The following is a 20,993-nucleotide window of genomic DNA, read 5'->3' as shown; positions in this document are numbered from 1 at the left end:
TTAGCCTGGACATCAATTTGGCGATTTAACAATGGTGGTTTGACAAACTGGAGTGTTACAGTAGAACTTGGAGATTGTAAACCACGAAACATTTCTTCGCTGAATGGGCTGTATGCTAAGTCATGAGTTTTTATGACTATGTTCACGCTCTGCATAGCTTCACCATACATTTAAGACCCAGGCCATGAAGTTTTCGCCACCATGTTTTAAGATTTATGTGGTGTACTCTAGCTGGAAGGCATTGGTATCCGTCTGCCGCTTTCGTTAGTTATCAAGTCACAGAAAGCCATAAAAGACCGGCCGAAACCACCCTTCGAGGATTGCAGTGCCAATAAGAGGAAGAAGTATGTTTAAGCCTGTGTGTTGTGTCTTTAACTTATTGTGTAAGTATTTCCTTATCGAGAAAAAAAGTTCGATGTCAAGCTAAGATGTTGTTAATGGTTCTCTGACCATTGGAATATGTATAATTAATTTAAGATTCAAAACCTGTGGTTTAAAAATGAGATTGTGGGGTGAGAGATGTTACTATTATGTCCTGCACTGTTACGTGGTTACGCACACAGTGATATTTATTCGCAATTTTCCATTCGATTGGCGCTGGAAGTCCCAGGATATTACAGAACCATGAAGGATATGGTCTTTTGAAGGTCGTCGCTAGTGGTGAAGTGGCTTGATTCGTGTATACATATACGTCCACGTTTATTGAGCCTTCTATAAAAATGTTCTTTAAAACTGATTGGTAGGTTTTGGTGTGTTTGAATGGGTTTCTAGCTGTTTCGTTACTATGACGATCAGCTACTCAGCTACTTTTCCGCAGCGTTTTCCATTTGGAGATTTTGAATATTTGAAAAAAAAAAAATCGTTAACTTTTATTACAGATCTGCCCTACCCGGCGATTGCAAAGTGTTTTTCTTTATAGACGTTCTTCATCTTTGCTAGAAGTTGTAGTGCTTGAATTTGGTTGCCGATTACTTGGACATTTCTCAAAATCAGTCCCTTTTTTAGTTTAGTGTAACACAAGAACACACACCACGATTGGGTTACCTTAGTTTATTGTATTGTTGCTTTGTATACGCCTCTATATCACAACTATATTAGATAGTAGTACGCTGCATTGAAACTCGCACAATTATCGGTTATGTAGTTGCTGCTGGTGTCTCTCATCTGTAATACTTGCTCCTTTTTTATTTTTTCGGATAATAATCACAATTACTCGTTAACAGTATGTGCCTTCCTACACACCATTCATATTTTGTGGGTTACCTAGCACTTTAATATACCGCATACGTGTGTGTACATGTTGTATGTATGCATATAGGCGTGTTTGTCGTCATGAAAGCAGTATATTATTGGGTAGTGCTTTTGAGTTACTTTATTCTTTATGCATACCTTTACGAACGACAGGGAACGATTATGTTATGCTCGTACGGGAGGTGTGCTACGTATTGCCCTTTGCTTTTTGCAGTGCGTCACTTACAACCACTTTGAGGTTAACGTTTACTGTAAGGAATATCCTAACGTCGAACGATACCAGCTTAGGTTGTCAAGGCAGCTAGAAAACGTCGGCGAAAACTTCAGAAAATTCATATTTTTGTAGCGCAAATTCTTGAATAGTAGGCATGCTTAAAATGTAGTTGCCCGTCGGAAGAGATTACCCAAAGCGTTTGGGATGTCGTTCGGACACAGTTCATCGAATAAGACAGTGCCTTAAAGGTGATACAATCGTTATACACTAGAAGATTGCTCCCAGTCCGGGGTGCGTTCCATCAGGAAACTTGACAAGGCAGCCAACATCTCTGGACAACCAGACCGCCCCCCGTACGCAGAGCTGACTACTTTGCTACGAGTAGAATCAAGTCACAGAGAGCCAGAAATGGTAGGCCGAGACCTCTCGAGGTTGTAGCGCTAAAGAAGAAGAAGAAGAAGCTAAAGCCACATGTTATATGTAACTTGCTGTGCAGATTTTGTACAAAAAAGCAGGATTGTTCTCCCACGAAAAGCTGTTTTGTATCGATGCCCTTTTCTACGATCCGCACAGATCGTTTTATGTTATTAGACTCACTCAAAAACCATCATTAGGGGGAGGGCCCAATGGTCGGTGGCGTCCGTACGATTCAACAATTTGAGAGTATGTTTAACCCGAAGTCTCCTAAAACACGCATCTGGCAGTCGATATTCGACAAATTATTTCGCAATACGTTTTCTAAACTTCTTGCACCCTCTTGTTAGTTCGTTTTCGATAGGATATTATCAACCTGAATTCTTCTAGAACCGTTCGATATTATTGCTTTTTGTGACTTGATAACGATGTGCTTGCTGCGGTACTCCTACATAAGTGTTCGCCCTTTTTTCTGCCAAACCCTAGTGTTAGTGCCAAGGAAGAGGAAGGATCAAGAATCATTCCTCCGAAATCGAAATGTTGTAAACTAAACAACTTATGCTAGGCAAACTAACTGTTCACCGAGTCAGTTTCGTACGTTTTGTAACTTTGCTAATCATACATTTCGACTTTATTTTAGTAAGTTCTGTGGAGTACCGGCTCAACATAATGCATAATACATCTTTTGTAAGATCCCTTTCATTTGCGTCCATGGCAAATTCCTCGTGAAAAGCACTGTTACAACTTAATTTAAGCTTTATTTTACCCAAAGTGTTTGTGTGGATGTGTTTTGCAAATCGTTCCAAAAGCTTTGCTACACAGCTGGTGCTATTTTACAGTATTATACGTTTGGTTATGTATTGCCGTTGTAATAATCCGATATTTTTAGCTCTTTCTCTCTCTCCGTTAAGCCCGCACAACTTACGTTGGAGTATATGCAACGGTTTACTTCTGTTTTTGTGTTCTCGTCCTAAACATGTCCCCGTCCACGCTATTTTGGAACTACTCATTTAGGTTCCTAGCTTCACACATATAGCTACATCGTAACGCACTAAGTATGTTTTATTAGTTTTGTAGTGTGGTTGGGTTTAATATGCATTTGCCTCCGGTGCAGTGTATCGCATCGTTGAATTTCTTTCCACCAAATGCTAATTATTGCTAAGAAATTGACAAATAGCGCGCCAGGGGGCCGTAGTGTTCAATGTGCCACCATTGCTGGTTCAGTTGTAATTTGTTTGCAAAACGATTTGAAATTGAATCCTATTGACAGTGGGTGTATGTGTTCTCGCTCTCGCTCTCGTGCTATAAAAATCACAGATTTAGAACTTAGCTGGCTGAAAAAACTTACGACAAACCGGGACAGAGTTCGTTCCCGGATGGGGTGGGTGGTAAATTAGTTTGCTTCTTCTATTACGGTTCGTGCCGTTGGACAAATTCTTCCAGCGTGCGTGGTATTTGGTTGCGGTACGGTATGCCAAACCGCACGATCACCGTCGAACAGAGACACTTGAGTGGAAGATAGTTTAGCGTCGGAATGTCGGTGATGGGATTGTTGCGCAGCAAGTTTAGCGGCCGATCATCCTGCCGGTTCGGTTCGTCCAAATGTGCGCCGTACTCAAGCAACGTATAAATCACCTGTAAGTTGAGTTTGCATCCAAATTAAAAGAAACCGTCTATCGGTGAATGGGCGGTGGACGGTACTTACATCACGATCATAGTTGTAAGGCATAGCAGCAACCAGCAGCGGAGTCGATTTCGACTCATTCTTTGCGTTCACGTCAGCCCCACAGTCTAGCAGCAGCTTGGCCACCTTCAAGCTCGGGAAAACGACCCGCAGCGAGGTGGATTCGTCACTGAAGTACCCACTCTTGATCACGTTCAACCGTGACACGGAGAGATGGAGCAGCGTGTCGTTGGTGATGGCGCTACACACCTTGCTGTGCACGAGCGTGTGCACTGCGCGGTAGATGGCGTTCCGGTCCGACTCCGTTTTGGCCGTGGCCAGCATCAGATACATCAAGTGCGTAAGGCACTTCATCACGCGATCAAAGTTTTCCTGCTGCTTGCGGTGCACCGGGCGGATGGTGATGAGTTGCCGGGCCACCGCTATGTTGGCGGTCAGGATGTTAAACACGGCGTACACATCCTCGAACCGTGGTACGCTGCCCTCGTACAATTCCACCGGCATCATTTCGTCGCACCCATCGGTTAGGTCCAGCATCAGCCGCACAATGGCTTGGGCCGCTAGACACGTGTCCGAGTACAGGATGGAATATTTGTGCACCCGTACCTGTAGCGCGAGCAGCCATAGATCGATGCAACGCTGGAACCGATGCGCATCGGCATAGGACGCCCCTCGGAACATGAGCCGGAACAGTGTGTCCCTGTGTTCGATGCCGAGAATACGCTCGTAAATGAGTAAACTCTGTACCCGCATCGCGTCCATGTCGGCGGCAATATTGTCCAGCTCGCGGACGGTGGTAAATTCGGTCGCGTATCCGTACGCCGCACGCGGCTCGATCGTGGGTTTCTTCGGTATGTACTCGGCTTCCCGCAGGCGAATCTGATGTGCCAATCGCCAGTGCAGAATGGCACCCCGCGTCACGTTCAGATCATCGATCAGTGTCGAGCCGAACAGCTCGTGCGCGTCGGCCAACCGTTCGGCGGAGTAGTTGATACGCTTTTTCAAGTAATCGAATATATGATAGGCTCCCTTGAGGCAGGCCGTCTGCAGCGCATCATCGCCGTAGTGCGATTTGGCGAACGGGTCAGCCCCGTGCTCCAGGAGCAGCTGGGCCGTTTCCAGCCGATGCTCCTGAATGGCGTAGTGTAGTGCCGTTTTGTTTTGAATGTCGCGGGCATTCACGTCCGCGCCCTTGCTGATGAGGTACGTGCAGAGGGTGACCGATTGCACGGAATTGATCAGACACGTGCCTCCATTGTAGTTCGGTTTCTTAATGTCTGCGCCGTGTTCCACCAAAAATTGAACTGCAAAAGAAACGAAAAGCAGCGGTTTTATGCTGTTGTCTGTTGCTACCAGGACCTTCTTTCACATCACTTACCAATGTCAATGTGTGTCATGAAGCAAGCGCTACGCAATGGAGTTGATCCAGTGTCCGAAAGCGCATTAATGTTGGAACCAAGACGGACGAGACATTTTACCACCGGAAGCTTGCCGGAAACGCAGGCACACCACAGCGGCGTTACGTGGTGAACGGAGCGATCCTCCGGAACCTCGAACATGCCTCTCTGTTCGCTGTCTGCATCGCACATCGTTATCAAATACTCCGTGATGTACACATTGCCTCGGCGACAGGCGATAAACAGTGGCGAGCAGCCATCGCTCACCCGTTTCACAACCTCCTTCCGCATCTTGCGCGCCAGGCGCTCCAGCTGATCGCGTAACCCCTTCGAGAGGCGTGAATTTTCGGTACAGGTTTTGCATTCTTGCAACAATTCATTCCCGATCTGCCCCAAAGTTCTGTGCTGGAGCACCTGCTTCGCGGACGACGATGACGATGCGGGCGACGTTGTGGAGTGCGACGGATACGTCGTAAGTTTTCTCATTACACCAAGTGGTGGTGCTGATGGAGAGCGCGACCGAGATACGCTTCACGAGATCTGTAACGTTGTGAACTGAATAGATTTCCTACCACAGACCAGCAGACGAAAGCGCTGAAAACGATGGCGAAAGCTTCGACAGGTTCTGGTTTGCAGTCAGGAATAAAAATAGAATAACACAAAAATTAAACCCCTCTGATGCTGGCTTGCTGGCTGGCTGGCAGGAAACTTTTTCACTCTTTTCTATTTTTTATTTACGGATTGATGTTTTGGCATTGTTTTGATGTGGCTGTCACTTTGACAATCGAACCGTCGTGCACTGTGGTCGCTGACGGCGGTCAGGAGGGGAATGTTTAAATTCGAAATTAACGTTATTTGTTGTGCATTTTTATTGTTTGTGATAAAAGTGATAAAAACGAAGGCTTCATTTCAAAAAGCGTTCACAGATTAACTGTGACCTAGAGCGAATTTTGTCGAAGATACATTATGCATATGATTATATTTAGTCCTAATTTCTTTCAATTTACTATTTCCGCTACAGCAATGAGCATTCAAATCTGCTTCCTTATCCTATTCAACAACCTAGCTCAACAACCTTGGGATATTACTCCATAATTAGTCCTCAGAGGTGGGTTCCATGGTGGGTATCCTTTCAAAGCAAAATCTAGGCGACCAATGAAATGGGGAAAATGAATTCGGCATCACTGGTATAGGCCAGTGATAGATTCCGTTTGTAAATTATATTCGCCAGTTATCCATTATAATTTTCAATTAGAGTACAAAAGAGTTGCTCTCTCGACTTGTAGCAGCTAGTTAGAATTGTCAAAATTAGAATTATGCAAACGACAATTTTTTTCTCCCAAAGCTTCAAAATGCGTCTTAGGACTCGTCGATTGGTCGGTCGGAAGAGTGTGAAGAGAATCTAGATCACCCAATTGTGCCGGGCTAAGGAAGATAAATTGTTACCGTTACACTTATTAGTAGTGTACACACGATCCCAGAAAACCTAGCAGGGCATAACTAAACGTGGCCGTAACGGTGTTTACCAGTGATTTGTCCGCATGCACCACAGCCAAGAACCGGTTGTCGATATACTGAAACCCGCCAGATGCAACCGATAGTCCCGATCTACCCAGTGAGGGGGGCAGAATAGTGGTTTGGTTTGGCCTGTATCGTTAGCCCGATAATCAGCTGACCAGTTTTCATCCGGTGCAGCTTTAACCGAGACGAGCGGTACCTATATCGGGCGGATATTGCATGAATTTGCATCGGGGACAGGAAGCCGTTGGCGCGCATGTGGACGAAGATGCAAAAGGAAACCACCAGCATGCGTGTGCACGGGGATCATACGGATTGCGTAAGCTAGCGTGGACACGGAAAGAAAGTGCAGAAGGATGTGGATGTGGTTTGTGTAAATCGCGGAACTGGCAGATAATTGGCGCACATGTGCCTAGGTGCGGCGCGTATGTACACTTTAAAGCAATCCACCGGTTTGCCAGCAATAACGGATGTTTTTTAATCGTCCTCTCTTTTAAGGCTGTCGACACCGACAGATAAATTGTTTCCGTTGGTTAGCTCGATTCAAAAAAGAATACTTTATTTCACTCGTAATCGAACTCTAGCCCGGTGCCCTGAAAATGCTCCTCGATCCAGGCGTCGAATCTCGCGGACAGTGCCTCGTCCATATGATTTTTCCAATCGCCAATTTCGCCTTTCCGAATAAACTTCCCACCAGCGTTTCTCGGTATGATTTGCGAATCTTTCATAAGCGGTTCCAAATTAACGGCCGGATTACGTTGCATCCGTTCGAACTGCAGGTGATCACACATCCGTTGCACTTCCTCGTCCGTTAGCTCCTGTCCAAATTCAAGAAACTCCGCGCACTGACGTATCACTTCGGGCAGATTGCGCTTCATGTCCTCGTACTTTAGGAAGAGCATATTGTCCTGATTGCGCCTCTTCCAGAAAGCCAATGCGTGAGCCCACATCGGTCCGATGGGAGTCTGATCGGCTAGGAAAAGGTCGCAAAACTCTTCGAATGTACCTTCGGACCGATGAATGAGCTGACAGTAGTAGTAATACGAGACGCACAGGTCCTTGGGATTTCGAACCACGTAGATGATCTTTGGCCGTACGCTGTCCATCTCGCGGGGATGAAGCTGCCACGGAAGGTGGGATTTGATGAAGCGCCTACCGGCCATCTGTTGCACACACTGCACCGAATCGATTTTCTCGTGTCGGCTACCGGTGAAGAAATGGATGTCAGTAAACGAAAGATTATGATTTGCACCACGCTCAACCAGTAACTTACGTCACGGTGTCCTCCACGCTACGATCGTCCGAAAAGATGGCCGAAAGCTCGAGCAGCGGTGTACGCACTTGCTGCAGTTGATTGCGGGCCGCATCGTAGTCAAGATTGTTCCCGAGCAGCCACACCATCTCCTGCGCCCAGGTCGATCCGGCTCTCGGAAACGACATCAACCACACATCGTTCGGGCGGATCGGTAGCGCACGGATCGAATCACCGAGCTCAGCGAACGCTTTCGGCATCACAACACGGCCCGGATTCACCTCGATAAAGTGGTCCCGCCGACCGAAGAAAGCGTCCAACCGCTCCCGAAAACCATCGCCGAGCGGATTGTACTCGAGAGGGTCCATTCTGAGGGACGGTATTACGCCAAATACAGACTAAGGCTGAGCTATTCTACGACCAAACACCACACGATTTTTCTAAGCGTTCACCACTTTCACTGTTCATCCACCGGGCGCAAACTGAGGCCGGAAATCGGCTGTGCAGTGGCATTTATAAAATGCAGTCCCCAGTCCCCTACTCTTGTACTGGACTGGCACCAGACGCAGGATTGCATCGAGACTTTTTGCAAGCGCGCCCGCGCGCCAACTCCAGTTCCTAGGAAGAAAGTAGTCAGTTTAGCTGGCACTAGTGGACGAACACATCATGCTGATGTTGTACCGGGGCTGGTGGTGGGAGTGGTTGTTACCGGCTGGTGCATTTCCGTGTTTGTGACGCAGGGCTGGTGTTAGTGAAAGCAGTTGGTGTTTTTGTACTGGCCAACACAATTCAGAACCGACGGAACGGTTACGCATGTGGAGGGCTTTCGATGTAATATCTCGGGGAACTGCTTTGAGCTTCACTGCCGGTGATGCTTAGCAGTGGTAAACACGCTGCTTAGATTACGGATTAAGGGATCTGCACTGCTATGCCGCTGGGAGTGGGACTCCAGCAGGAAATACGCAGAGTCATTGCTATGGTTACCTAATGAAATCATAAAGTGCATCGGCAACCATGAGAAATTGCAAAGTTTGATGCAATAAAGCACTTCCTCTAAGAGGTGGTGAAACGCCAAGGTTGCGAACCAAAGAGACTTTTGTCACATTGGCACTATCAATCAATGGCTCTTCGTAAAGAAGTATCCGCCCTTTATGTTCGCTGATTTGTTCGAGTATCACGCTCAACTAGCATTTCTTCATTCACCGGTGTCCTATGAGAGTTGGATCTTGGACATTTTAATGATGCGACAATCGCTTGATCCTTCGTCTTCGCTACCGAATTAGATTTGCCGTAAAAGCCCTATAGCTCTATAGTATAGGGATGTCTCTGTTGCCGATAACGCAATCACAATTGTCATGAGTGCTTAGAAATGGACGGCTTGGACAGTCCATCTTATCCAGTATCTTGCTCATATGGACGGATACTCTGAAGCCTGGAGACAGGGTGTGCAACCCTAAGATCACCAGGTTCTTTGAAGGTAGCTCTTCAAAGTGATCTCGTCAAAGGGAGTGCATTCAGTGTTCATGAACTAAGTGTACTATCCTAGTTTATTTTTTGTCACAGATTCACGGGCCAAGAGATATCTCATCCACACAGCGCATATTCTTGAATCTTGAACTAACGGTATTATTATATGACTTACCCATCGAAGCTCAACAAAAGAATGAAATAAATATTAGCGGGGTCAATCGTGAAACCACCGCGCAAGAGTTTGATCCACACATGCACTTTATCTAGTTTAGCAACCGAAGCAACCTTTTTTTTATCGGAATTGGTCCTATTGAATGATAGGAAAACGTCTTCTATTTAAGATATCCCACAAAAGCTCTACTTGTCTATGCTTGGAACTGGTTCTGCTTTTGATGACGTGATCACGATTGTTATGAATGATTATCGGTTGTTAAGAAATGGACGACTTGGACTGTGCGTTTTCTCCAGGACCTGCATTACATGGACGGATGCTTTGACGTCTGGCCTCCGGGTATGCAAACACATGATCACTATTGGTCGTTTGGTTTTTTTTAATGGGCTTTTGGGGTAATCTCACAAGACAAGTGATACAAGTGATTCGATACTTTTTCCACAATAGGGATCGGGCTGTTAGTACGAGCAAATGTTCAAAAGTAAAGACTCTGCTATGTTTGGCTATAGTTGTTCTGAATCAATTGATCACGATTTTGTCTGCAAACAGGAACCACCATGTTGAAAGACGATAAATAATGAGATTGATCGATTTCTTTAGAGGCGACTAAAGGCGACTGGTCTCACGACACGGTAAAACCGAGGATCACACCCCATCCGGACCGACTTCCGGTTCCGGCAGGACCGATTATCTAGCTACGGATAAAATCAAGTCACAGGAAGCGTGAAATTACAAACCTCTCACGGGCTTAAAGCTCAAGCAGGTCTCCTCTCGTGGTTATAGCGCCTAAGAAGAAGATCGCTTTGATGTAAAGACATTGAATGAAAAATGTGTTTAAGTAGTGGCAAGTTCATCACCGTCCAGGGAGCCTTAAATAATTCTAAAGCTTTCGTGTGCACCTCTCCGACCATGAATTCTCTTCGTTAAAGGAACCTTCTTCATGAAAGGGACTTCGTCCATCAAGCGATCCTCATCCTTTAATATATTGTCGCCCAGGTACATGGTCCAAAATCGGGTAACAAATCACAACATTTTCTTTGTTTTGACTTTGTTGAAGTCCTTCCTTCCGCCACGGGCCTATTGAAGTCTTGATTAGCCAATGTATCTAAAATGTAGTAAACTAAGTCAAATAATTAAAGATTAAAAAAGAAATCTTTACATAAGTTCGATAAACTTGGGACCCATTTCCGTTCCGCTCGGCTATTTCCAGTCATAAAACGAAAAGTATTGTAGCTATCCACAATTCTGCTCCATGCTACTTCGAAACATCCCGATCCGTTGTTCAGTCCGTTTGACCTTTTCCTCATAGCGAGCGAGGCCTGTCTGCAAAACGTTGTCTTTTGCTTTTCGAAGCCTGCATCTATTTCATATCTCCTATCGGTAGACACTTCCGACCCGCCTACAGATAATCTTCCAAATCTTTCCTTTCCTTCAACTCGATGGCTCTTTAGGAGTTTAAGCCGTACGCAACGGTCATGGGTGATTCCCGGTTACGGGTTCCCCACAATTTTATACTAGACTAGCATTTGACCCACTTTTTTACCGGGTCGGAACATCGACGGTGAGCTTCTACATACGGCACCAAAAAGGCGAAAAACAACATACTTTGGTCGGGGTGGTTCTCCAACCAACCCACGAGATCATTCACGATCGATCGCTACACCAAGAAGAGGGCAATGGGAGAGAGAGAGAGAGAGAGAGAGAGAGAGAGAGAGAGAGAGAGAGAGAGAGAGAGCCAGAGAGCAAGCTGGAAGAAAAGACACAAATATTAAATGATGATGCTTCATCCGAAGAAAGAACATTCTTCTGAAGTATCTTAACTTTGAGGTTAACGACACTGGTGGAATCGCTCGTCCATCTTGTTCCTCTCTCCCTTATTTTTGAACAAAAATTAACACCCAAACAGGAAAGTGTGTGTTTTGTTACAATCACCTCTCTGGTTGACGTCCGACAGCGAGGGATGTCTCTTCCCCGATGGAAGTGGAATAGCTAAAGGCCGTTTCATGGTGACCCATTTGCGGATTCTGGCTCCTTCACATCTGGTAACCTGTTTCGCCCAGTTTCTTCCCCCTTTCACGCTGGTCGGCGGAGTCATGAATAATGCAGCGCTCTTGAGTCGTCGTTATTCACGTCTGCGCGAGACCCACGTTATTTTGGTCGGTGAAAGTTTGGGAGCTTTTGTTTTCGTGGACATCGGCAAAGAACGCAGCGCACGGTCGTCAGTGAATGTAAAATGGCAAGTTGTACCCGTGCAACAGTCTAAGCTGGATATTTCAAAAAGAAAAACGCTTGAAAGGATCGCGAACGATCGCTGAAGTGCTCTGAGCTGAACAGCGCGCCCTAAATAGGAACCTAGCGGATCTTTGCTTGCTGCTCGGTGCGCGGTCTGCTGGTCAATTACGCTTATACAGAAGCAGTGGCACGGCACGCAAAATCGCATGGTTCTCTTCGCAAGCTGAACTGCCTACCCCTCCTATGCTCAGCTTGGAACGGATTGGAATTCTATACCCTCGCGAGGCACAGGCACCGGGTATAGCAATGCTACGTCTAATAGCTACACGGCAGGTCCAGGGAATATGTGTACATGCCCGCCTAAGAATTACTGTTATAAAAATATAATTTTCCACCATTCTCGTACCCGGCCCGTTTTCGTACGTCACCCTCCCCCGGATGGACCCGCAGCGTAACGAATGGCCTAGCTCACGCGCCACATACGCTGCTGATCACGCTCTAGGTACGCTGGCGAATGGCCGCTGACTTCTTGCGCCTTCCACCAGACACACATACAACCTGTTCTAGCGCTTCGCTCCGTTTCGTTTCGATGCCCATCGAGTCATGATTTCATGTGTATGTTTTTTTTTCGTTCGCATTTTGTTATTTCTTTCCTTCCATCCTGAAGCTTTTCTTCGCATCCTCACATCTTCTCTCTCGGAACCACCCTTACCTTTTTCTCCCTTTGCGATCGCGGCCCGACAATTACTAGTGCTTTTCCATCCTTCTGCTTCTGGCAGCACATTATCCGTCTCGTTTGTTCGCACGCTTGGCCGTAGCAGCGTCGCGTAGAGGTAACTCCGGACGCCAGCACGCCAATCTTCACGAGGAACGTGGCTATTCTACGGTTCGTTCAGTTCGGTACCAGATTTCGAGTCGAGCGCTTGTCTCACCACCAAAACCAAAGACGTCGCGCGGCGCGCGAGTGCAAGAACTTCTGTGTTTGCGTGTAACCATTTCACATCTGCACAAACAAGAGGCCCTGTGATTTAAGTCGTTGCAGTGCTGGTGAATGACTAACTTTCTTGACAAAAAATGTGCTAGAAATCTTTCGAGTGGCAGTTGATTAAACGACGTTCTAGTGTCATCCGGAAGCAATCATGTACTTCGGGCGTAAACATATGTGCTTTGTTGCGTTGGTGATCTTCTCGATCTTCAGCGGAGGCGCCTACACGGCGCAGCGTACGCATGATGCCGTGGCGGACGAGGGTAGCCCGTTCTTAGATATGGCGAGCGAGTTCTTGTCGACGCTGGGCAATCAACAGGGAGGCGGTGGTGCTGGTGGTGGCGGCGTTGGAGGTGCTGCCGGACTCTCCGGCATCGCTTCGATGCTGCTGCCACTGATGGCCAACGCTAACAGTGGTGGGAAAGCTAGTGGTAATGATGGCATGGGTGCGATCCTTTCGGGCCTCGGAAGTATGTTAGCGGCCGGTGCGAACGGAGGTGCAGGTGGTGGTGGAGGAGGAGGAGGATTTGATCCTGCGCTGATTGGAAACGTGATTCAAATGTTTGCCGGAGCGGCTAGTGGTGGTGGCGGATTAGATGACGATGAGCCTGTTCGTCGTCAGCAGCAAGGTGGTAGCAAGCGTCAGAAACGAAAAGCACAACCTGACCAGGCCCAGAATCCGCTCGTAGATACGATGCTTACAATGGCTACCAGCTGGCTGGCGAACTACAACAGTGCTGACCACGATCGTGATTCGCCCTCTGACGGCGCTGGTGGTGCTGACGCGCTCATGAACCTGCTGCCCTTGGCAGTGCAAGCATTCCAATCGTTTTCCGGACCGGAAATGGAACGTACCCATGCGAAGCACAAAGATCATTCCTGGGTGCTGCCACCGTTCCTGGAAAACATCCACGTAATGTGGGACCAGTTCACGCAATCCGAGCTGGCGGAAGCACTGTGGATGAAGTTGGGTTTGAACGCGGTCTTCAAGGGTTTTGTCGGACGTGACGGTAAGCTGGACTACGACAAACTCTTCCAGTCGCTGCAAAACCAATCGTTCCGGCGGCGCTGGATCAAGGCTGCGACCATCTATCTGGCCGAGTGGGTGAACTACATCGCCAATCCGGAGGTTTACCAACGGTGAGTAATCACGTACGACGCGACACAAGCGGGAATACCGTTACCAGATGACGTGGTGTATTCGATGCGGTTGAAAGTGCTGTAAAGTAGGTCAGCGGCGCGAACGCAACGCTTATAAATTTCGTGTCACTCGCTACCGGTGTTTCCAGGTACGTTGCCACCGGACAGATGATGGCCAACGGGTTCCTGCAATCGCAGGGCTACCCGAAACAAACGTTCCTCGATATTAATCGACCGAGCGAAACGATCTCGCACCTGATCGATCACGTGGCGAAGCGCCATCTGGCGGTAAAAATTTCTTCCATCCAGTACGTTAAGCCGGCCGTGAACTACGTGAAGGATCTGCTGAAGCTGGGCAAGGCCAAACAGTTCCTGACCCAGTACAACGTGACCGAGATGACGGATAAGCTAACCGACACGCTGAATCTTGAGGTGAGCTAGCTGGGTGCGATCGATTGAGGGGGTGTGGCCCGCCAATAATTTGATTATTTTCTTGACTCGTAATAGGTCATTGAACCGGTGCTAAAGGTGCATCGGGCTTACCGGCAAGCCATCGCAACGCCACACTGCGACAAATACATCCTGTGCGACATCAACTCACACGATCCAAACGAAAAGTTGGGTCTCGGCGGCTTCAAGCACGGCGTGACCCGATTCGGCAGCATGGCAGCGGCCTGGTTCATTGCACAGGAAACGCACACCCCCTTCTGGACGCTGTTTGCTATCATCAACGACCCGCACAACTGCGATGTGAAGCATCCGGTCGATTGTTTAGAGTACCACGAGAGTGAAAACCGTGTCACCACAGAGTATCCGCACAGTGAGCTGTAGAGGCGAAACGTGTGATCCTGGTGTGGCAGCGGTGGCTAGCTGACTGGTGGACGCATCCGGGAAACGGGCGCCAGTGCCCGCATAAGACTGACGTTCGTTTCCGTTGTTAGTTTTCGTTCTGTCCATTCCGATGACGGTGAGATGGACAGAATGAATGCCCAGAAAAAAACACGAGCAAACGCGTGATTGTTGACTCAAAACTACACAAAAAAACCTAGTGATCGTCGTCGATTATGGTACTAATGCGCCTAAAACTAGTGGTCACCCAACAGGGTTTTTACTGTACATTCGAACCTACCTAACCATGGGGCAGCTGGATGAAAGAGAGCGTATGATCGAACGTATGGTTAGAATTACGATGATAGGTGCTTTTAGTAAGGCACACAATTAAGCAAGAGGGGGAATTAAAACATTTTAAAGATTAGCACCTGAACACTCTCCCAGACTGTTATCCGGGCTGGGCAGTTAAAGGTGACCTGTTGAATGCTACTAGGAAGCTCCTAATGCGATTCAAATTAACGACATTGACACACCCTCGTTTTCGCAGTTGCCTACATCTTCGGCATTTACTACACGGGAGGAGCGATAGATTTTAAGCTAGCCGTAATTAACTGTCTAATGGGCGCACACTTGCACGAAGCTGAACTATTTGAAGGCTTAGTAATGTGTGCATGCGTGAAATGGTTTGAATGCTTACATCGCATGGTATGGTGTGTTCGAATGTAGATTACAAACGCTGGCAAACGTTGCACTGCGGTGCAACGCCGCCGAGGGTGACTGGCAGCGACGTGGTCACGACCAAAAAAGAAAATACAAATAAACAAAACAAAACAAAAATGAACTGAAAAACTCCCAAACGAACCGATGATTTGGAATTAGTTTTGCTTTTGTTTCTGCGTATCAAATGAGATTCGTTTTATGCATATGCTTTTTATTGCACTTCGGTGTTAAGGCTTGTGAAAGATATAGGTGGACGGAATGTTGGTTGGATCAGTGTGATCGAATCGAAATGGAATTGGTGCATCGAGTTAGTAGTAAGGCTTATTTCTTTATGCTTTTGCAAACCCAATCCATTCCCTCCTATCGTTCAAAAATAGCAGCATGCACGAGAAGACATTTCGTTGGTTATTGGAAACATTCAGTTAATGCTGTTAGTAAATGCTCAATGTTTCTAGGTTTAAAGTTAGCTTACCTTCACGCCTGTGCCTTGCAGAGCCGAACAGCCTTGTATCTGCCAGGTGCGGTCCATTAGCTTCACCAGCTTCAAACACTCAGCAATCTCGGAAGCTTTCAGTGCACCAACCACATCCTGCTTGTTGGCAAACACTAGCAAAGGTACGGATTTTAGCTTATCATCGAGCAGCAGCTCCGTAAGCTCGTCGCCCGTTTCTTCCAGCCGTTTCTTGTCGCTCGAATCGATCACATATATCAGCACGTCCGTGTTTTCGAAGTAGTTTTTCCAGTACGGTCGAATTTTGCTTTGCCCACCGATGTCCCAAACGTTCAGCTTGAATCCGTCCGACACGACGGACTTTATGTTGAATCCCGCCGTGGGAGTCACCTGCGTCACTTCCTCGGATGCAAGCTGTTTGAGCAGGGTGGTTTTGCCGGCATTGTCCAGCCCGAGCAGCAGGATGCGTAGCTCCTTTTCCGGCGCCGATCGTAATTTCCGCAAAAGCGAGAGAAGACCCTGGAAATTTTAAAATAAATTAATAAGGTTACTGCTACTTTTTTTAAATTTTACTGTTTGACAAGAAAAAATAAAATTATGCAAAATTTAAAAGAAATCTTTTTTTCTCTCGCCAAACTCTCTTAAACACCCAAACCCGTCAAACTTGTCAAAACAAAGTCGGTTTCCCGGGAAACGCGCACACCAAACAAAGTGAATCTCCGTACTGAGCTTGCAAAACGGGTAATTATCACGCCAAACGCATACTTTCCGGGTGGAATTTAATCCCGGAACGTGTCTTACCATCGAAAGATGTACAGTAGCTACGAATTGGTTATAAAAGTGTGATGGTTTTTCAAAATTTGGAGTGCTGATAGGAGCAGCAAACAGACCGCAGCGGCAACAGACAGCAGACACCAAAACACACACAGTCAACTGTCATGAACGTCACGAGCCGCTCTTCAACATTAGCTTGAACGGTTGACAACTAGGTGGCGCTGAACGGGCAGGGTTCGTAAACTCGAACGGTTACTGGAGGCGCTGCTAAATTATTCAAATACAATGAACGTTAAATTATGGGTGCAAGGTATCAATCCTGTGGAAGCGGAATCGGATTGTGGCTGGAAGGGTGGGTTTGCTGCTCGTTTGAAATTCACCTAAATTAAATACAAAGAGCGATGCTGTTATTTCCTCTTTCAGAAATAAATTTATGCGAGCTGATGAAGGAAAATTCGATTTCATCTAAAATACAACTACAGTTTGGTCAACTGTACAGTTTTATCGCATACGAACATAAACTACACATCTTTTGTGTTCTAACAGGCGATAGCAGGACGGCTACTCTCGACGCAAGCATTACATCCATAGCCGCAAATAGTAAACACTGTTTAGTTCTGTTGTCGACTGGCCAGTTGTTCAAGTACGATTGTTTGGCCGAAAAAGTGGTTCAGGTAAATTTTCTCGGCATAGAGGACGACGGTGTAAATAAGACACCGAACAAATGTTCCATAACCCATGTGGCCTGTGGGGAATGCGTGTCCGTAGCTTGTACCTCCACAAACGGCGTGTACAATATACCGAATTGCACGGTCACGCTTCCGCGACACGTGCGGATTAGGAAAGTTGCAGCTGGATTTGAGCATTGTCTGCTGCTCACCACGAACGGAGATGTGTACAGTTGGGGTGGCGGATTGTAAGAATGTGAGTAATCTGTTTAAACCAACGATAAAGTAACCATTTTTCTTGGTAGGCGAGGACAGCTCGGAAACGGAGAAATTACCGCACTCAGTGATCAACCGCGGATCGTGGAAGGATTGGCTGGAGTGAAAGTAATTGACATTGCCGCACAAGGATGGCACTCGGCTGCGGTATCCTCCTTCGGTGATCTGTATACCTGGGGCTGGAACAATAAGGGTCAGCTCGGGTTACCGGATCCCCAGCACAACGAGCGTGTCGTATCGCTGCCGCATCTCGTATCCTTCCCGGGTGATGATGAAGTAACGGTGGAAAAAGTACACTGCGGCATAGGACACACCATCGTGGAAGTGGCCGCTGCCGACGGAAGGAAGGATGCGTTAATTGCCGGATGGGAACTAGCTACTCGGTTTAGCTATACAGATGCTTCATCGGCATCATCCAACTTCGAAGGCTTTCGGAAGCTTGACAAACCCGTACAGGAACGCGACGCCTCCTTGGAGTTGGGAACGGGCGCATACCAAGTGTACTTCCTGCAGCGTGTTCGAAGCGAATAAAACTCACCCAAAATGCCACAAAAAGTCACACAATCCTTGACCTGATTCCGCTGGATGCTATCTATACCGTAGGCCAAAAAACAGAACAAAATACGCGGCAGTGCAAGGGCGGGCACATGACGCTGCCGGTGCTGCTGCCATGAGGCTGTAAAATTTTGAGGAAACAAGTTTTGCACGCTTTTCAAGTACGCGAGATCTTACGCAGCGAAGACAGCAAAAGCGGAGAGAAGAGAAGAAAAAAAAAAAAACTCGACATATCGCGAACGCTCTCATAACCGAGGAGTCGGCATTGAAAGAAAATGCAGGCCGCCCGCCCTACACTGGGTGATCGACATCGGCAGCAACGGATCGCGTATGCTGGAGGCGGTGTGCCGCGGAGCTAGGGAAGGAAGCGGTATCGGGCAGGATGTTGCTATGGTGTTGCTTGAGGCCGGCTGGCTATGTTCAAGGCTAACTCAGCTGGCCAAAAATTGCAAAGAAATGAGGTCACAGCGTCTCCGTCTCCGACGTCGGGACGTGCACATCCTTACCGTGCCGGCCAGCATCCTTGCTCGGCAGACAGAGCAGCACAGAAAACACCAACTCTGTACGCAAAAGTCACCAATGCACTTTTGCAGCGAACATGCATGCACTTTTGCAGTGAGACGTAAAGTTTTTTTTCTGTCTTATTATTGCTCTTTTTGCTTTGCGGTGCAGTTTGCAACGCTTTCGCCGAAATCGCTTGGCAAACAAAAGGGCACGGTGGACAGCCAGAAGCAGAAAGAAAACAGCAAAAGGAAGGAAACGCGAACAACGAAACGACGCGCTTCTTAAAGCCAGACAGACCGGGTCGAACCCTCGAAAAATCGAGAGTGAAAATAAGATCAAGGCCAGCCAGTTTCTTCCTGCCGGCTGCACATTGCTGCAACGGGCCGGTTTCGGTGTTCGGTGCATGCGCAAAACGCAACTCGAGTGCACTTTTCGCTGCAGTCCCGTCCGATGTGGTAATTGTGTGTGCAATCGACGCCGAGGACGAAGACGAATGACGTCGATCGTAGGATGACGATCTGGGTGATGGGCTGACTATGGCCGGGGACATGCGGCAACGATCGACGATGCTTTCGTCCAACAAAAAAAAAAAAAAAAAAAAAAAAACAAAAAAAAAAAAAATTATGAGCTCCATCGGACGGAAGACGAGCCCGGTCGGCGGAACCGGTTCGGAATCGTGGGCTGGTTTTTCGGGGGTTCGGGAAGGGATGTGGCCTCGATCTTTTGTGGTAAAACTCCCTCCCCTCGGGGCGAACTAAGTGTTCGCTTCCTCCCAAGCCCAAGAACCCGGAGGGGAGCATGTAGCCGGGCATGATCATTAAATTGTTACGGCCTGTGAGCAGTTTCACTTTTTTTCGCTTCCCCCTCGCTTTGTGCGCGCGCGGGGACACCAGAGGGATGGTTTTGTTGGTTAATAATATTTTGGCAAAAGCCCTCAATGTGTGGATGCAATTTTTAGTTTTGGTCCCTTCGGAGATCGGGCCTTTTTTTCTGCAGAATGGAGCGTAATTAGTGCAGAACAAATTGAGGGATTTCGGCAGGAACGATTGCACACCGACGAAGAAGAAGCGTTCCTTTGTTCTGACTCCTGCCTGCCTGCTGGTCGGTGAACGGTGGTGACAGTATTGAGTGTAAAAAAACCTTCTTCAATTTTTCGGGTAACTTCCAAATGACGAATAGTAATGAAGAGCGAGTGGAATGTGTGATTAAATAATTAAATTGGTTATCGTTAGCATATCTTAATAGTATTGTTGAACCTTTCAGGTCGGTCGGGTCACAAGAAATGAAAGCTTCAAGGAGATGGTAACTGTTATGCCATTAAGGTAACTGTAATACCGTTGGCTTGATATGTAGGTTAGAAAGAAAGCACCAAACTAACAGCAGGTGCAGTGACGAAGAGCATTTTAACGGGATTGCAAATGTTTTACGTAGCGGTCGATTTTTTGTTTTTTTGGCAACTAACAGTTGGACTCGTTGAATTAATTTTCTATTTTTCTTTAGCTTTTTTTAGTTTGAAAGTATCATCAAATATGATCCAACACACATTACATGTAGTTTATTTATATTATATACAAAGCGGATAGCAACATAAAATTACAGGGCATCCGGACCTCCCCCCTTTTGTTTGTTTGATGATATTTCGTTCCAATCACTATTTCCATTTTTGTTTTCTCTGCACCTTTTTACAGTTGTCCAGAGTTTTTTCATCGTTTTTTATTCTTTTCTTTTATTCTTAAAACAACTTCTTCTTATTCCTTGGCACTACAACCTCGAGAGGTCTCGGCCTGCCATTTCTAGCTCACCGTGACTTAATTTTACCCGTAGTAACGTAGTCAAGCTCTACGTACGAGGAGGCGGTCTGGATGGGATTTGAACCTGCCGTGTGAAGCCCGGCGTCGTTATCGCCTCGGCCACCGGGCCGCCCCCTCTTAAAACAACATTCGCTAATATTATTAACATATGAATAATATTAACATGAATTGAAAAGTTTTTGAAAAACACCGAGAAAACTGCAGGACTAAAATCAAAAATTTCGTTATAAAAATCGTTAAAATAGAGAGGAAAAAAAATACCTGAGAAAATGTGCGGAATTGTCGGAATAGTGGTTAGTGGTGAATAATTGTCCATCAAACAGATATTCGTCTTTTTTCACTAAAATTTGGATTCATTGGCTTAATTTGTTCTTGGTTGGATAGTCACTCCTGCGAATGCAGAGACGATCCAAATGGGATTTTTTACCCGAGCTGTTTTTGTTAGCGAAAGGCTTCTAAAATATGTGTACTTACTTACTTAATTCGAGAATTCGTGTAATGTTAGTTATTTTTTTAACATTTCCCCCGTCTTATCAAAACTACCTGATGTATTCCTATAATTATAATTAATTGAAAATTTGCGTAGAAATGTATTTATTTAGTAATGTATGTTTTATTTATGTAAAAAATAATTTATTATTACGAATGTTAATTTAAAGCTCCAGGATCATTGC

The 20,993-nt window shown here is 46.6% G+C and overlaps 5 protein-coding genes across 7 annotated transcripts; 2 read left to right on the top strand and 3 right to left on the bottom strand.

Annotated features, from left to right (window-relative positions):
• Nucleotides 1-1,225: 1,225 nt before the first annotated feature.
• LOC118503287 (protein fem-1 homolog C) lies at nt 1,226-5,717 on the bottom strand. The gene is made up of 3 exons (XM_036036376.1): nt 4,942-5,717; nt 3,585-4,867; nt 1,226-3,514 (listed from the first exon to the last, which is right to left on the bottom strand). Exons 1-3 carry the CDS (start codon nt 5,444-5,446, stop codon nt 3,290-3,292), a joined length of 2,013 nt encoding a protein of 670 aa, XP_035892269.1. The 5' UTR covers nt 5,447-5,717; the 3' UTR covers nt 1,226-3,289.
• Nucleotides 5,718-7,025: 1,308 nt separating this feature from the next.
• Nucleotides 7,026-8,114, bottom strand: LOC118503285 (luciferin sulfotransferase). Its single transcript, XM_036036373.1, has 2 exons — nt 7,752-8,114; nt 7,026-7,681 (listed from the first exon to the last, which is right to left on the bottom strand). Exons 1-2 carry the CDS (start codon nt 8,096-8,098, stop codon nt 7,042-7,044), a joined length of 987 nt encoding a protein of 328 aa, XP_035892266.1. The 5' UTR covers nt 8,099-8,114; the 3' UTR covers nt 7,026-7,041.
• Nucleotides 8,115-8,228: 114 nt separating this feature from the next.
• LOC118503286 (ADP-ribosylation factor-like protein 3) lies at nt 8,229-16,652 on the bottom strand. Of its 2 annotated transcripts, none has more exons than XM_036036374.1 (3): nt 16,533-16,652; nt 15,753-16,250; nt 8,229-8,348 (listed from the first exon to the last, which is right to left on the bottom strand). In XM_036036374.1, exons 1-3 carry the CDS (start codon nt 16,533-16,535, stop codon nt 8,268-8,270), a joined length of 582 nt encoding a protein of 193 aa, XP_035892267.1. In that variant the 5' UTR covers nt 16,536-16,652; the 3' UTR covers nt 8,229-8,267. The 2 variants fall into 2 exon arrangements, with proteins under 2 accessions (XP_035892267.1, XP_035892268.1); XM_036036375.1 differs by lacking the exon at nt 8,229-8,348 and adding an exon at nt 15,471-15,640.
• LOC118503282 lies at nt 12,501-15,421 on the top strand. The gene is made up of 3 exons (XM_036036369.1): nt 12,501-13,729; nt 13,879-14,161; nt 14,237-15,421. Exons 1-3 carry the CDS (start codon nt 12,744-12,746, stop codon nt 14,558-14,560), a joined length of 1,593 nt encoding a protein of 530 aa, XP_035892262.1. The 5' UTR covers nt 12,501-12,743; the 3' UTR covers nt 14,561-15,421.
• Nucleotides 16,401-19,130, top strand: LOC118503283 (probable E3 ubiquitin-protein ligase HERC2). Of its 2 annotated transcripts, none has more exons than XM_036036370.1 (4): nt 16,401-16,472; nt 16,598-16,857; nt 16,929-17,421; nt 17,479-19,130. In XM_036036370.1, the coding sequence occupies exons 2-4, from the start codon at nt 16,791-16,793 to the stop codon at nt 17,978-17,980; spliced, it is 1,062 nt and encodes a 353-aa protein (XP_035892263.1). In that variant the 5' UTR covers nt 16,401-16,472; nt 16,598-16,790; the 3' UTR covers nt 17,981-19,130. The 2 variants fall into 2 exon arrangements, with proteins under 2 accessions (XP_035892263.1, XP_035892265.1); XM_036036372.1 differs by having other exon boundaries at nt 16,413-16,472; nt 16,607-16,857.
• Nucleotides 19,131-20,993: the final 1,863 nt, after the last annotated feature.

The sequence above is a fragment of the Anopheles stephensi genome, chromosome 2 (assembly GCF_013141755.1).
Source record: "Anopheles stephensi strain Indian chromosome 2, UCI_ANSTEP_V1.0, whole genome shotgun sequence".
Taxonomy (NCBI): Eukaryota; Metazoa; Arthropoda; class Insecta; order Diptera; family Culicidae; genus Anopheles; species Anopheles stephensi.
Note: the sequence above shows the minus strand (reverse complement) of the source record. Positions and strands in the feature narration are given on the sequence as shown.